This window comes from Harmonia axyridis, chromosome 6 (assembly GCF_914767665.1).
Source record: "Harmonia axyridis chromosome 6, icHarAxyr1.1, whole genome shotgun sequence".
In the NCBI taxonomy this organism is placed as follows: domain Eukaryota; kingdom Metazoa; phylum Arthropoda; class Insecta; order Coleoptera; family Coccinellidae; genus Harmonia; species Harmonia axyridis.
The window spans coordinates 36,825,083-36,841,623 of record NC_059506.1 but is presented as its reverse complement, the minus strand read 5'-3'; the positions used below and the strand labels follow the sequence as shown (position 1 = coordinate 36,841,623).

Genomic DNA, 16,541 nt, shown 5'->3' with positions numbered 1-16,541 from the left:
GGAAAACTTGGTAGTGAAACTTTTCATTTATCATTTTCATTTTGAAAAAAAAATGAATACGTTACATTTATTGATTAAAATTCGAGCACAAATGTTTACCTTCAGTTCCTTCTATATTCTAAGGATAAATCTCCTTCAATTCTGTGTCCCCAGATAAATTTGCTTTTAGCTATTTTGTTCCATTGTCAACTTTATTTCAAATGAATTAAATTCATCGATCAGTGAAACTTTCAGGAGGGAGGATAATATATTCATTTTCTTTCGACGATTCAAAACTTCTTTATTTAAAACTTGTACCGTACATTGTTTACGAAGGTCAACAATTGAGAATTTCTATCGTAAGAAATATATATATGTAATTAGTTTTCCATTCTTTATTTTTTATAAATATGGGTGTCGAAAAATTTCAAGAGCACTTGAAATCTCATAAGAATCAACCATTCTTCGAGAAGATCTACTATTGAAACCTGCTATACAATATTTTAACAGGCCTTTAGATGATGTTGCTGCTTCTGGTTATCTTACTAATATTGATCATAATAGGCCATCTTCTGACTACATTGGTACCAGCTTATTACTATTGGAAAATAAGAGGAGTTCCTCATGTTAGCCTTCTGACCGTACTGAAGAGAATGATAATGAAGGACAAACCTTACTTCGACTTGGTGATAAGCGATCATAATAAATTTGCTGGGAAAAGGTAGGTTGACTAGTATTTTCATCCATTTGATTTGGTTACCAGCACTTCTCTTAGAACAACTCAAGACAACGAAAACCAAACTTGAATGAAATTGAGGACTCATTTCGCCATGTTTCACTACATTCTAACTTATTGTAGATATTATGGAAGCTACATGTCTGTGATGCCTGCCCTCTTCATTAGGGACCTCGATCTTATCAAGAAGATACTCATCAAAGACTTTGAACACTTCACAAACCGATTAGACATCCTAAACGCATCCTCTGATCCCATCTTCAGGAACAACTTACTGGTAGCTAAAGGAAAAAAGTGGAAAGCTCTGAGATCCACCATCAGTCCCGTATTCACAACAGCAAAGATGAAAGCTATGTATGTCTTGATAGCCGAGGAGGCTAAAAAATTCGTTGTATACTATAACAGTATGAACCAAGACGAGATCGAAGTGGAGATGAAGGAGATGTACTCCAAGTTTACCAACGATGTCATAGCCTCCTGTTCCTTTGGAGTCCAAATTGATTCGCTGAAAGACCCTAAGAATGATATGTTTCTTGCTGGGAAGGTTATAACCCAGACAACGCCTTTCAATGTTGCCTGGATCTTAATATCTATGTTATTTCCGAAATTGCTCAAAGTAAGTGCTTCTTCCTATCTAATTTGTTTCAATAATTCTTACACAACAAGCTTACATGTATTTCTTCCATGAAACTACTTCAAATTAACCAGATATCGCTAAGTTCTTATATCAAACGTGCACCTCAATTATTTGCATTATTGCTGACTTTTCTACACTTTACAGTATTTGAAAGTGAACATTTTTCCAACGCAAATCACACAATACTTCAAGAATATGATATCAGCCACCATTAGATCCAGAGAAGAAGGTAAAATAACCAGACCAGATCTCATTCAACTATTGGTAGAAGCCAAGAAAGGAAAATTAAAACGAGAAAACACACCTCAAGCTGAAGAAACAGGTTTTGCAACTGTCAGGGAGAGCACAGATCTTCAGGTAGACTCATCGCTGGAGATAACAGATGAAATTATAGTAGCCCAAGCCATCATTTTCTTCCTGGCAGGGTTTGAAGCTTCTTCTTCACTCCTAAGTTGTCTTTCTTATGAATTGGCCTTGAATCCGAGAATTCAACAGAAACTTATTGAAGAAATAGATGAGCATTTGGCTTCTTCGGACATCATTACTTACGAAATGATCACGAAGATGAAGTATTTAGATCAGGTTGTATCTGAGGCTCTTAGAAAGTGGCCAACGGCTTTTTTACAGTTAAGAATTTGTACTAAGGATTACGTCATAGAGCCAGAAGAAGAACTGGAGGTTCCGTTGAAAGTTTCGAAGGGTTCCCTGGTAGTAATACCTATCATTGGTACCCATTATGATGAAAGGTACTTTGAAAATCCTGATGCTTTTATTCCTGAAAGATTCAGTGATGGAGAGAATATTGTGCCACAATCTTTCGCACCATTTGGTATTGGACCCAGGAATTGCGTTGGTGAGTCTTCAAATGAAAAATTAGGTTCCAAAATTTGGTCCTTGTGGAACACCACCCTTTACTTACACGTTGATTATACCTGTTATGGTTATTATACTTTTCAGGTTCTAGATTTGCTCTGTTAGAGATCAAATGTATACTGGCAAATATTTTGAGTAAGTTCGAAATGCAAATCACAAAGAAAACTAATATACCTTTTAAGAAGCTCAATACAATTCCCTTTGCCATTGATGGAGGTATCACGTTGGCACTCAAAAAAAGGAAGAATACTAGTCTATGAGAAAATGTAAATGGTTTTGACATTGGAATGAGAAAGAAATGAATATAATTGAATCAAATTTAGTTGATAATTCTCATCACACAATTTTTTTTTTACTATTTATCTAATGCCAATTAATAATTCAAATATTAATTGCATATTTATATGAAAAATTTAATAAATAAAAATACAGAGTAAATTTTATAATGAATATTTATTATGGGATATTTACAAAGGTTGAATTTGATGAAAATTTATATTGAACAAATGGGAAGTTTTTTTTGTACAAGAATAAAGGAGATCTTTTACCAATTAAGAGCTGGGCTCCGATTATGAAAAACGTTAATTGATGAAGAAAAAAAGCAGGTTTCATGAACGTTTCGAGATTTTATATAGAGAAATTCAAAAAAAAGTTTACCTAACTGATCACACCAATAGATGAAGAAATAAAACAAGTAATTATTTACAATTTTCACATTTTATTTAACAACTAAAAATAAATTATAACACTACATACAATAAATAAAAATCCTAAAGTAATATTTGGTTTGAAGCCTGAAGATGAATCTGTAGTTAAGACAGTCTTCCTGTTTCTGTAACTACACTGACTTTGGGATTCTCTGCTGACGTACGCAGAGAAATTGGGGAATTTTTCGATGCTTTCTCTCTGAAAAAAAAAATATAATCGTTGAATAAATCCAGAAGGGTCCAGAATGATTATCTTCTACAATACTCTAGAGGCATAGCCGAAATCAATATTTGATAGCGTTTGACGGAAAGTTATGAATTTTCCTTGAGGAAATTTGTTTCCCGATTGAAGGAAGGGAAGGAATAGGATATTCTGACGTTTTCTTCATTTCCGTATTGAGATCCCATGTTTGTTCCTGACTTTTAGACATTATGATGTAAATATTTGTATTATTCGAGTTTTGTTAGTTTTTTTCGCTTATTTGTTTTGCATACTTTTTGGATAACGAAATCTAAGAGTGTTTTATTTACTGCTTGGTGGAATTAGTAGCGTTCTTAATTTCATTTTATGATACTTACAATTGCGAGAGAATCATCCTTTTTTCTGCAGAAAGTCAAGTGCAACCCTGTATAGAAGTATTCCTCCATTTTCTTGGTCAGAAGAGGTTCGTTGTAGGGAATATTCTGCAGATGGGTGGTGAAACTTTTGTTCTGGAACTCTAGAGGTTCTTTGATGATAAGTTCGTCGAACAAATTTCTACTCTGCTGACTGTGCAGGTCTATACTGTAGTCTCTGGCATTTTGTAGGGCCACTACTGCTCTTCTGTTAGCTTCTGGTGACATTTCGTCACCAGGACTGTAGCCAAAGAGAGGACTAGATGTCGTGACAGGTGATTGGGGAGTATCATTACTGAAAAAAAAATGAAAATAGAATATTTCTTTAGGAGGAAAAAATAGGCTTTTTCCGTGTAAGTTCGATAATGTGATGAACGATATTTCTCATTGTATCTACCTGAAAACCACAGATTGTTGAAATATTTATGGTACAATTTGGGTACTCCAGCTAAAGGTACTAGTGCACGGAAAAAGCTCACTTCCAGTGCGCTAAATCAACATTTAAATACAGTGTTTTCAGATAGTTATAATGAATATTGAATTAACACTGAAAATTTGGCATCTTCCACGATAGGAACGTTAGATAAACTAATTGAGACTCAAAATTCGGAAATAATGAGACCACAAACAGAACCTTGAGGAACACCCCCCCGTTGTTTCAACAAACTAGTGAACTTACCCTCCTTGAAGGAATAAAGTCTCTATTTCTGTCATGTTCTTGCCATAGAACTCTCTTACTCCGAGGTTTTGGAAAAAGTACTGAATTGGAGGCATTGAGTAGCATCCAGCTAGTTCTGTCCTGGGGTAGTGGAGGATAAAAGCCAGGCACATCTCTTCTTTGGTGGAGTAGCCACCGAGTGTTGGTTGTGTCCTATCCACTGTTGAGTAAGCACATTCTGTGATGAGACCATCACCTGGCAGTATAACAGTGTTTTGGAAGAGGGACCTTGATTGCTGGTAGTTGAAGTCGTAGTGGTTGTCCTAGAGGGTGAAGAGAAGAATATACAGTTTGAATTTCGACTCCTATAAAGCTTTTTTCTGAAAATATCCGATCGGGTTGAGATTTAGCATTGAAAGCATTGATGAGAAGTCAGGAGTTTTCTAGTGCTCATTCATTCATGCTCCAATTGGCTGTTTTAATGCCAAACTCATCTACCAAGTCTCCTAACCGTTGACAATACGTCTAATGACTGTTATTCAGTCTAGAAATCAGTATGGAAGTTTTGGGCGTAACCCAACAGATGTCGCTGATGGATATTTTTACTTCAAACTTCGCGACTTTTTATCGCTACATTGTAATGAGTTTTTTTGCCTCCAAATGAATTTTTCGAGCTTTTCATCGGGTAATTCTTGAACGAATGAACATATCTAGCAAGTCTTGAGCACCGAAGCGAAGTTTCAATGCAACATTGATTAGTTTCGCAGGCGAATCATGAACTTTACCTCCACAAATTAGGCAAGCAATGCAATTTAGTGTTGATGCAAACCGATCGGTTAACTAAAATCCAATTATCGAGGCTTACCTGAGCTAATGGTGGTAGTTCCTTTCCTGCTCTGATGTGGCGTAACTTTAACTTCCTACCGGCTAAGTGGGAATGCAGCATTACCGAGACCACGTTCACACCTTCTTTGGGAAAAACCTGCAAAAGAATCGGGAATCAGTTTGGGTTTCTAGATGGTGAAAAGAGATAGATTATAATTACAGGACATTCACAAATAATAACATGTTTCAAAAACTATGGAAATGCTTGATGAACATCAGAAATTACCTACGATATACAGAAATATTTGGAACAACAATGCTTTCTATTTTAATTTGAGGATATGTAGAATTGATGACATAAAAACACGCTCCAATAATTTTAATCTCTCTATTAAAATTTGCTTTCAAATAACGTGGTTTCATGCCAAAGTTGATGAAGTAAAAAAATGAATTCGTGTTTCCCGCCAATAAAACGATTCTAACCCCACTAATTGAGTGTAATTGTTGAAATACTTGAAGAACTGAGCATTATAAATATAATGAACTGACCAGGGTTGAAAAATCTTGTTAACCTCCTCTTTACATAATAATTTCGGTCGTTAATCCTTTTTTATTCCATATTTTCGACGCCCTTGATGAATTTTTGGACCGTGCCAAATGATGCTGAAGGTTTCAGCATTTAGAAAATAATGAACTGACCTATTTGAAAAAAATCCTGATAGCCATTTTTTTTTCAATATTTTATGTTGGAAAATCGGTGATTTATTCAATGACACTTGCGTCAAGACTAGAAAAATTTAATTGAAAAGTTCGCTCCAGTAGCATCTGCTAGTGAAAAATACCCGACCCTATTTTCTCCGAGTGGTATTCAGGACGTAAAATCATTTTCCCGTCTGGGGGAATATTGATGTAGGTCATCAAGCTACCCAATTCATTTGTGAAAGCGTTTCGTCCACTGCAAATTTATCAAAAGAGGGGTTTGAAACAATGAGCGTGAACCTTCCATAAATATCTTTATGAAACTCCATCTCACTGGGAAAGACAAGGTTAATAAATGCCATCATTTTGGGATGATTGATTAGAGTATCGAGTTTGACACTGATATCGTTCATTGTTTCGCCGTAATTCTTGATGAATAACATCTTTATCGAGTCTCATCCTACGGAGGGAAACGTCAACAAAAACAACATCCCTTCAGGGAGATATTGGATTCATTTGGTTCAATATTTCTGGAAAAATCCCTATCACACTTCATGACATATCCACAGTTGAAGAATTTTTGATAATAAAGGATCTAAAAGTTACATGAAAGCCACTGCTCAAACTCAGACCACAAAAGATGCTAATCCAGTATTCTGATCTAGACTCAAGACTCACCTCTTTGGTACAATCAGTACTGCAATAGCCAGCTGTCTTGTACTCTCTCTGCTTTGGAGGAATGAAATGAAGGTTTGACAAAGCCACTCCAGCAATAAGAATTCCACCGTCATTAGGTCTCAATTCGCTGGTGTAATGGAGCCTTAACCCTGACGTATCCCTGGCTTTCTTCATCTTGGGGTTGTCATAGTGAATCTCCAACATGTAGTAAGAGTTTCTCTGCTGACCTATCGGTATTCCTACAGCTGGTGGAAAATTCTCCCCTAAAACAAAAATAACCATCAGTTTACTGACCGGAGGGTCGATTTGGCAGCGGAGTCTTTCTACCTTGTTGTTATCTCATAATTCAACTCACCTTTAGCACCGATGGCCCAAGCTACCAAAGGCGTTAAACATTTATCCCACTCCAGTGGCATCTGTTGGCCATAGCATAGTTGACCACTCTGTTGAGCAAAAGCCTCCCATCTCTGGTTGTTACCATTTGGTCCCAACTGACACTCATGGACTATCATGTGGTGTACGAAATTCGAGTGGTTTGGTCCAATCAGCGGTTCGTATCCTATGATGTGATGTTTGCTGTCCAACTGGGGTGCTTTGAACACTTTGCACCAGTAGATGGTGTTCATATTTGGTTTAACCTCGAACTGAAAGAAGATCAGATATTCTCTTGATGTTTCTAAGCTAACTGAGATTATTTCAACTCACGTTTTCAAGTGTTATGTCCCAGTTTTTGATGTTTCTACTTTCTGCACGTTTCACTGGTGATGGTCCTAGCAAATGAAGACTTTGGGTACCTCTAGATTCCCCATGGTACACCATATCTCCTTCAAACTGTGGGTCTGTATCTCTCATAGCCCAGATAACACGTACTGTATCACCCTGAAAGCACACCAATTGATTAAAAAGATGTTAACGTCATACAGCAACATAAAGAGGCTGTTGGAAAATATTTCCAAAAGAAAGTCCTTTCAATATAAAATCTTATTCCAACTTTTCACTTACGTTCAACACATAATCATGTATGTCACAAGTGTCTAACGCTCTGCGAAATTCCAGGACTGTGTGAGTCCCATTCTGCATCCCTTTTTCGAGGGTGTAGTTGTCCACTTCGTCTCTGATCGGAGATGACCCTTGTCCTTTTGGAACACCGTGGCAATCCTGTAAAATGGCGTATAATTAAGGTGTGCTTTTGACACTGTTTGAGATAATGGTGGTTTTACTCAATAAGATACAGGAGATTGGGGGTGATGAGTCTTTTGGGGTTGAAATGGAGGGGCTTAAGATATGAGAAAATCTGCGATAAGAATTCAGTTAGAATTTTGTGTAAATTGGAATCGATTCCGGCAGAATATTTGGCTTAAATGACGATAGTTAATCAATACTAGTGAATCATAAATTGATCGTTAATGGATTCCTTCAAGGGTCAGTGTAGGTTCCGAAATAATTTCGCGAGAATGAATGATCTCGGAAATTAGTGTTCAGTATGGAGCTAGAAGAAAAGTTGCAACTTTAGTTACATCTCAGCCAACTCACACTTTGAGTTTAAGTATTCCAGACACTCCAAATTTCTAACAATATTCAATTCTTGCCTTCGGTGTGGAAAGGCAGAGTCAACAAGTGTCGTTTCAAGCCTCTAAAAATCTTCCTATTGACATTTCGCATTCGAAAGTGGATTTGATTTCTCGATAAAATCTCTATTTGTCAATACTGGTGAATTATTCATGGGAAGATGACAGAAGCGTGGTTTTTTCATTCAAACTTGAATCCAGTCGATTTGCTCTCGTCTAACTTCAAGTCATTAGCATTCTGTCAGCGCCCTTCGGAGAATTAAGATCCGTATACAGAATTTGAGGTCCCGTAAGTGTGATGGGAATAATTTTCATGGGATTCATGGGTTATTTGAAATTCCGTTAGAGGGCAAGGTGCAGAGTGTACGTTTAAAGTTGGGCTGATATATTATAGAGTAATGTTCCTACATTACTCTGAAAGTTTACATTTACCACTGAAAGTTTTTTCGTGTATTAGGAAATACACGAAAAAACTTTCAGACCGTTTGGATTTGCAGGAGTTGTGTGATTGTTGTATGATACATGATGTGTAGGAGTGTTGTCATATCAAAGACTAGAAAATTATGTTACATTAGATCAATAAAGAGATGTGATTGAGTTGATGAATTCCAAAGAGTATTTATTTTGAAAAGTCCTATATCTCTGGCTGCTTTAACTGTTGGTGCTGTCATCTTTTGATATTCGAAAAGTTGAAACTACGACATTACCAAAAATGGAACTATGTATGGCTAAACAATGCATTGAAATTGAAACATGGTGAAAATTTGCAGTCTCTGGGGATAAGTTAGTGATGTGAAGAATCAAAACCTTGTGCGTCGCTCAAGAACAACTGAGAATATTGCTGGTGTAGCCTCTAGTGCTGACGAAAACCCAAGTTTGTTGAGTCCTGATAGATCTTGGGGATTAGAAATTCCACAAACCATATAACACCGGATTTTGAGTAATCTTTTAAGGGTTTTAAAGAGATGGAAAGAAAAAAAAGAAGAAAAAAAAGAATTTTGTGTGCTGATAAAATATTGCTTTTTGAAGGGAAAAAATATAGCTGAAGCCAAATCTTGGCTTGATGAAGTGTTTCCGGGATTTGCACCAAGAAAATCAACCATCATTGATTGCTATGCTAAGTTTAAACGTGAAATGAGCACCAAAGACGGCGAACGCAGTGGACGCCCAAAAGAGGCTGTCACCGACGAAAACATGAAAAGTGTTCACAAAATAATTTTGAATGACCGTAAAGTGAAGTTGATCGAGATAGCAGGCATAATGAAGATATCATCTGAACGTGTACATCATATCATTCACGAATATTTGTACATGAGAAAGCAGTGTGAAAAATGGGTGCCGCGCGAGCTCACAATCGATCGAAAGCAACTACGTGTTAATGATTCTGAGCAATATTTGAAGCGGTTTAAGTGCAATAAACCTGAATTTTTGCGTCGATATATGACAATGGATGAAACATGGCTCCATCATTTCAGTCCGGAGTCCAATCAACAGTCAGCTGAGTGGACTGCACACGATGAACCGAATCCAAAACGAGGAAAAACACAACAGTCAGCTGGCGAGGTTATGACATCGGTATTTTGGGATGCGCAAGGTATAATATTCATTGATTACCTCCAAAGGGGCCAGACCATCAACAGCGATTATTATTTAGCGTTATTGGATCGTTTAAAGAATGAAATCGTAAAAAACGACCCCATTTGAAAAAAAACTGTGCTGTTTCATCAAGACAATGAGCCATGTAACAAATCAATGAAAACAATGGCAAACTAGCATGAATTGGGCTTCGAATTGCTTCTGCATCCACCGTATCCGCCAGATCTGACCCCCAGCGACTTTTTCCTGTTCTCAGACCTCGAAAGAATGCTCGCTGGAAAGAAATTTAGCGCCAATGAAGAAGTAATCGCCGAAACTGAGGTCTATTTTGAAGCGAAAGACAAATCGTACTACAAAAATGGTATCGAAAAGCTGGAAGATCGCTATAACCGCTGTATCGCCCTCGAAGGCAACTATGTTGAATAATAAAATCGAATTTTGCCAAAAAAATGTGTTTTAATATGGTAGACCGGGGACTTTCCAATTGTCCTTTTATAACAACAAGAAAGAGCAATAACACGAGCCTTCTTCATCGATTAACTAGGAAATTCCACCCCACAACCCATTACCTTTTTTTTTTCTTCTTGCGTCACCACCTTCAAACCGAATCGCATTTCCTGTACATAAATAACGAACCTTATCTCTTGCTCTTGCGATAATTACCACTCCACCATGCACTCATGCTAAGTTTTTCACTCTCGTGAAAAAAAAACGTGAATGAACAATATGACTTCCGGTTTCGGTTTCCGGTCCCGAAGTGAAAAGACTTTATGGCAGGTCTATTTTTAATAATTCTAATGAGACAGGAACCGGTCTTCGAGAATGAATGAAGGATCCTTTACACCTCAGGAATTTCCTGTAGATCCAGTGACACTTGAATTTTTGTGGGCATTTATAATGTACAGGATGTCCTGTTCATTTTGGAACGGTTTGCTTGATCGTTTGGTCTTTTCGAAGGTTATTATTTGAGGACAATTAGGATCGAGTTGAATGGTTAGTTCAGGAAAAAGGCATTCAAATTCAACTTTAGATTAAATTATTCCAGGTGAATTATTATCATTAAAGAGATCTTGAAGTTTCTAACAATCATTGAAGGGCATTTTGTAGTAGATACTATAGGGTGTTTTTTTTTCTATATAACTTTAAGTTGGCATTTCTGTTTAAGATGGAAACCAATTTAACAGCTGTCAAGTGATTTATTCTCAGTTTGGTTTGGCAATTCACCATGAATAGACTCATGCCTGAACAACGCTTGCAAATAGTGCAATTTCATTTCAAAAATAATGGTTCTGTGCGGAATACGTATCGCGCACTACGTCCATTTTATTTTGTTTAGCGATGAAGCGCACTTCTGGTTGAATGGCTACGTCAACAAACAAACTGCCGCATTTGGAGTGAAGCTAATCCTCAAGTATATGTCGAAACACCGTCACATCCAGAAAAACTGACTGTTTGGTGCGCTTTATGGGCTGGTGGAATCATTGGTCCGTACTTCTTAAAAAACGATGATGGCCAGAACGTCTAGTCAATGGTGATCGGTATAGAGCCATGATTACTAACTTTTTCATTCCTGAATTGAACAACCATGATGTCCAGGAGCTGTGGTTCCAACAAGACGGTGCAACATGTCACACAGCTCGTGCCACAATCGATTTATTGAAAGACACGTTTGGTGACCGCCTAATTTCACGTTTTGGTCCTGTGAATTGGCTTCCAAGATCTTGTGATTTAACACCGCTAGACTACTTTCTGTGGGGCTATGTAAAGTCATTGGTCTATGCGGATAAGCCACAAACCCTTGACCATTTGGAAGACAACATTCGCCGTGTTATTGCCGATATACGGCCACAAATGTTGGAAAAAGTAATCGAAAATTGGACGTCCAGATTGGACTACATCCGAGCCAGCCGTGGCGGTCACATGCTAGAAATCATATTTAAAATGTAATGCCACAAGATTATCTTGCGGATAAATAAAATTCATGCCAATCGAATAATCCATCGTTGTTTTATTGCAATTTAAAGTTCTTTAGCTCTAAAAAACACCCTTCAGATACTAGTTAAGGATTCCCATCAGGAATTATACGCCATTTGAAATGGTTATAATGGCAATACTGAATTATTTTTTGACATTTCTTTCATCAATTGTATTCAGTAGGTTATGCTGTTGAATCCTGGAAACAAAAACGTTTCGACAAAGTCTAGAATTTGCTAAATTGTTTTATTGAGATTGATGTTGGGGACCAATATTGTACATCTAAATAATTCCAGCTTTCAAAGTAAAGGTTGAATATATGATACCAAATAACGACTTTGTTCTTCGACAAATAACTTCAAATACAAAAAATTCCCATCTACATTAAGACTGCAGCAAAAAAATTGTGTATTCCAGATTTAAAATTCAAATTCAGATTAGCAAGGAAGATGTTGATAAGTTTCGAGCGTGAAAAATTCAAGGCAAAGAAATTTACATCTGAATAGGGATAAGTACATTCGTATACTTTGAAGGGTGTTCAAATAATGCAATATTTCCGAAGTTTGAAGGTAAGATCGGAAAAAGACTGATGTATACATTATTTGGATATAACTCAGAAAGTTCTTTTCGATTTTATGCCTCAAGACGAAGATAAATGTTGAAAATTGCATTGTCTAAGCGGAACAACCTCAAAAAGTTGACACTAAAATTGTAAAATGAACACTAACTGCAAAAAATTAGACCTATACACGACTCTTGTGGAACACCTGTTACAATAAATTTTTTTGATATTCCGTCAAGTGCAGAATTCGGATGAATAGGAATCGTCTATTTTAACATAGCTCACCAATTCTTCTTGGTTGATGCAAATTAGAACTCAAAATTTGGAAAAAATCAGTAAAATTTGAAGCTCTACACAATAATCGTTATATCTTCTGAAATATTCAACATAGCCCCCTCAAATGAAATTGTTTTTTATAGATCCAGCTGTTATCTGAAACATATTGAGGTTTCAAGTCCGCATCTTGCCTCAAGAAGAGTTGAAAGCCTCGAGAATATTATCAATTTTTTTTGAAAATTTCAGTTTAAAACCATCAATGTTTGAAATAATAGACTAATCGCTCAACTGCAAGTTTTTCTTGATTCTACGTAACAAAATCAATCAATAGAAAGGTATAAACTTCCCATACAATCACCGATTCATTTTATCAACCTGTCCCAAAAAGTACTATCACCAATACCTCCATCTACAGGTAGCACCTAGTGTGGGAAACTCCCTTATAAACAAACAACAATCGCAATCATCTTAAAAGTGGCATACCGCAGTGTACACACCACGTACAACTTTTCTAAACCACACAGGGGTCTTCCATTACAGCCGTTTAATATCGTTCTTTCAGCTATTTCTGTGAATATCTAGAATGGATGTTTTGGTCACACTTGGCTTGCCTCATGGCCAACTAAGCATAACCGTTCTCCGGATGCGTGCATGGAAAACAATTTCCTTTTAAGTTTGCGTGATAAGCCGACTTCTGTACTGCTTGGAATTGTGCAGGTGAACCACCGGAGAAGACGTCGAAACGTTGTAATACGCCTCGCTTAAGAGGTCTTTAGCCGAGATTAAATCGTGGCACGGGGCCTCTCCTTTAATTAGGCACCTCGTTAGTATGTTCTCTGGTATCAACTCGTTCAACCAACCGCTGCTGGAACCATCGAGCCGAAAATTGGCATGGTTTCGCATTGTGACCTTGAACTGCCCCCAGGTTGCTTTCTATGACCTTCGATATGTGGAAGGTTTGCTTATGGTTTCGAAGCGTCATGGTTGCCATGTTTGGCATAGTAAAAACGGCATGTATTAAGAGATGTTTTCACAGCTAAAACACATACAATCTAATGCTTATCCAACTTAAGATCATTTTTCAGAATATTATTTTTGTTATTTACATAGCCTTTCAACTTTGCTTCCGGCGTTTTTTTCCTAATTTCGAGGCTTTATTGTGAAAAAATGTTGATAGTATGAAAGAGGAACGTCTGGAGAATATGGAAGGTGGGGTAGGACTTCCCATTTCAACGTTTCCAAGTAAATCTTGACCCCTTTCGCAACATGGGGTCGAGCATTGTCATGCTGTAAAATCACTATTTTATCATGTCTCTCGTTGTATTGCGGCCGTTTGTCTTTCAATGCTTGGCTCAAACGCATTAATTGCATTTGATAACGATCGCCTGTGATTGTTTCAGTCGGTTTCAACAAGTAATAATACACTACGCCGAGCTGGTCCCACCAAATACTGAGCATGATCTTGGAACCGTAAATATTCGGTTTGGCCATCGACGTGGAGGCATGGCCGGGATATACCTATGATTGCGCTTAAGATTATCGTAATGAACCCATTTTGGTCTTCAGTCACAATGCGATGCAGAAATCCCTTTCGTCTGTGCCTTGTAAGCAGCTACTCACAAGCAAACAAACGATGTTCAACATATCTCAGCTTCAACACGTACGGCACCCAATTTCCTTGTTTCTGAATCATTCCCATGACTTTCAGACATTTTAAAATGGCTTGTTGCGTCCCTCCCAATCCTGCCAATTCTTGTTGCATTTGACACAAGTCCTCCAATTCTGCATCTTCGAAAACCTTCTCTCTTCCACCGTCATGCAAGTCTTCGACGTCTAAATCACCGTTCTAGAAGCGTTGAAACCACTCTCGGCACGTTCACTAATAGCGGCCAATCCATAGTTATTTGAGAGCATTCGATGAGCCTCAGCCACAGATTTATTCATATGAAAGCAGAATATTTAAACCTCCCGCAAATGACAATAATTTGACTCGTAAGCTGACATGTTTAATCGAGAATAACTTTATGATGCAGACACCAGGACTTATTGAGGGATTTGTTATAAGAATGTAAAATGTATGTTAACTCAGGAAGTCAAGCCGTTCGATATTGAAAACTTCCTTGATTGCGTTCTAAAAAATTGAGAACATAAATCAGATTCACTTACATGTAGATATGCTCGTCCATTTCTGTCATCCACCCATCCAATGACAATATCAGCATCTTCCATACCTCCATTAGGGCTGAAACCAATCCCAATATACCCACTAGTTCTTGCTTCAACCCTAAACAGTATCTCCTGATGCCTAGGCTGCCACCTCAAAACCACAGCGCCATCTTTGTCCAAAACCTCCGAATGAGTCCACTGATCTAACTCCGCGTTGAACACATGTCTCTTACGTCTACTATTCACACTTTTTCTTAAATTAACCCGTTTTTCCGAGTCTAAATCTAAGTCACTATAACCATTCCTCGAAAACCTACTAGAGAACCTGGAATCGCCAATTTTTTGTCTGTTCACTTTTCCTACGTGTTCCACGTATTCGTCCACGAGATCACCATGGCTGTAAGGTGTGAGGATGAACAAATAGGAGGCGACCAAAAGTTGGACTCTCATCTTGATGTCTGTCTCTTACTTCCAGACATGTAACCTGGGGAAAATAAATGTTTGTTATGCGGTACGAAGGAGTCTTGTCATGATTATATTTAGGGGTGATTCAACGCGCTGAGTCAGCTTTTGCAATACCACAATTGCTGGAATACATGCTGTGTCACGGAATAAAAATGGGGATACTTTTCTTCAGGATTAAAGTAATGAGATGCTGATCCTTGAGAGTGTGAATCCTCTAGTGAATTTAAGAAGAGATGTTCATATAAACTTGTATCCAGAACGCCTAAACTTCTACTCAATAGCACCTGAAGATTCACACCCTTGAAGGTAAGTATCTTATTTTGAAATATCCTGTATAATCTTATAGAATTTTTTTTTCGCTCAAGAAAAAGTCGAGATTATCCTAAAGTACAATTGGAGGAACATATAGAAACAAGATAAAAAAGAGGATAATGGAACTTCCAAGTATTATTTATTTTTCGTGGATAATATAAAATGAATTGGTATAAAAGTTTAGTTTCTTCTAAAACATACAAAAAGAATAAGAAAATACTAATAAGGGTCAAAACATAGAAGGGATATACAATATTTATTCGATAGAATTGAGGGAATAATATAAATTACTGAATTCATAACATATAAAAACAAGAATTGAATACATTAATTGACCAAAGAAATGAGGACAATTGAGAAAGATTTGAAGAAAAACTAAACAATTAAAATAATCTATCATTTATGAAGGGGTTCAGACAAATTATACGATATATCCACATTTAGAAGAGTAAATAAAAAGCATAAACGTGAAAAATATGAAAATTGTTATAAAATAACACCTATGACAATAAAAAAAACTGTGCAATGGAAAATACAAAAGAAATAAAGACTATAGAAGTACAATAACACAATTTACCTTAAAATATCGATGAAATTGTGTTGAATTAAAAAAAAAATTAGTAAAATAAAAAAAAATAATTCGAAAACTTACCTCCACTCAGAAATCCAAAAATTCTCACGAAAACTACAAAATTTCACTGAAAAATCCCAACGTAAGGAATAACAAACGACGTATACGTAAAATTTTCACCGACTACACCGGTGGTACCTTCTGGTACGTTAAAACCGTGAGGAAGGAAGTGGCTGGGTATCAAAACACATGGTACTACATCCTTCACATCCTGTGTGTATATGATGGCGGACCTTGCTCGCTCTGAACACCGGTGTGTTGAGCTTCTTGAGAGAAACAACTGCCGGCGTACCGGTGTGCCAATGAGGGCTCCACAACGGTGGCTGTATTACCTACCCATGGGGAACACCTCGTTTGCACCACGTGAGTTTTGAAGCGGTTTCGTTGTTGATTTGTTAGTTGTATTTTTGGGGGAAATATTTATTAAAAATGACATCAGAGGAAGTCTAAAAGTGTTAACTACTGAGCAAATCGCCAAATTCATGTTTGAAGCACCAGACGAGAAGTGGTTCTTAAGTGAAGTGAATTTAATATTTGGTATTTTCGGTGCCTGCCAAAAAAATTACTTAATTTTCGGGCAATTT

The 16,541-nt window shown here is 37.1% G+C and overlaps 2 protein-coding genes across 2 annotated transcripts; one reads left to right on the top strand and one right to left on the bottom strand.

Moving 5' to 3' along the window:
- Positions 1-56: 56 nt before the first annotated feature.
- On the top strand, positions 57-2,659 carry LOC123682662 (cytochrome P450 9e2-like). Its single transcript, XM_045621410.1, has 4 exons — positions 57-700; positions 839-1,331; positions 1,497-2,205; positions 2,310-2,659. The coding sequence occupies exons 1-4, from the start codon at positions 498-500 to the stop codon at positions 2,483-2,485; spliced, it is 1,581 nt and encodes a 526-aa protein (XP_045477366.1). The 5' UTR covers positions 57-497; the 3' UTR covers positions 2,486-2,659.
- Positions 2,660-2,923: 264 nt separating this feature from the next.
- Positions 2,924-16,246, bottom strand: LOC123682638 (MOXD1 homolog 1). The gene is made up of 10 exons (XM_045621379.1): positions 15,979-16,246; positions 14,550-15,033; positions 7,410-7,565; positions 7,113-7,286; positions 6,763-7,051; positions 6,408-6,670; positions 5,071-5,187; positions 4,227-4,528; positions 3,512-3,842; positions 2,924-3,131 (listed from the first exon to the last, which is right to left on the bottom strand). Exons 2-10 carry the CDS (start codon positions 14,997-14,999, stop codon positions 2,955-2,957), a joined length of 2,259 nt encoding a protein of 752 aa, XP_045477335.1. The 5' UTR covers positions 15,000-15,033; positions 15,979-16,246; the 3' UTR covers positions 2,924-2,954.
- Positions 16,247-16,541: the final 295 nt, after the last annotated feature.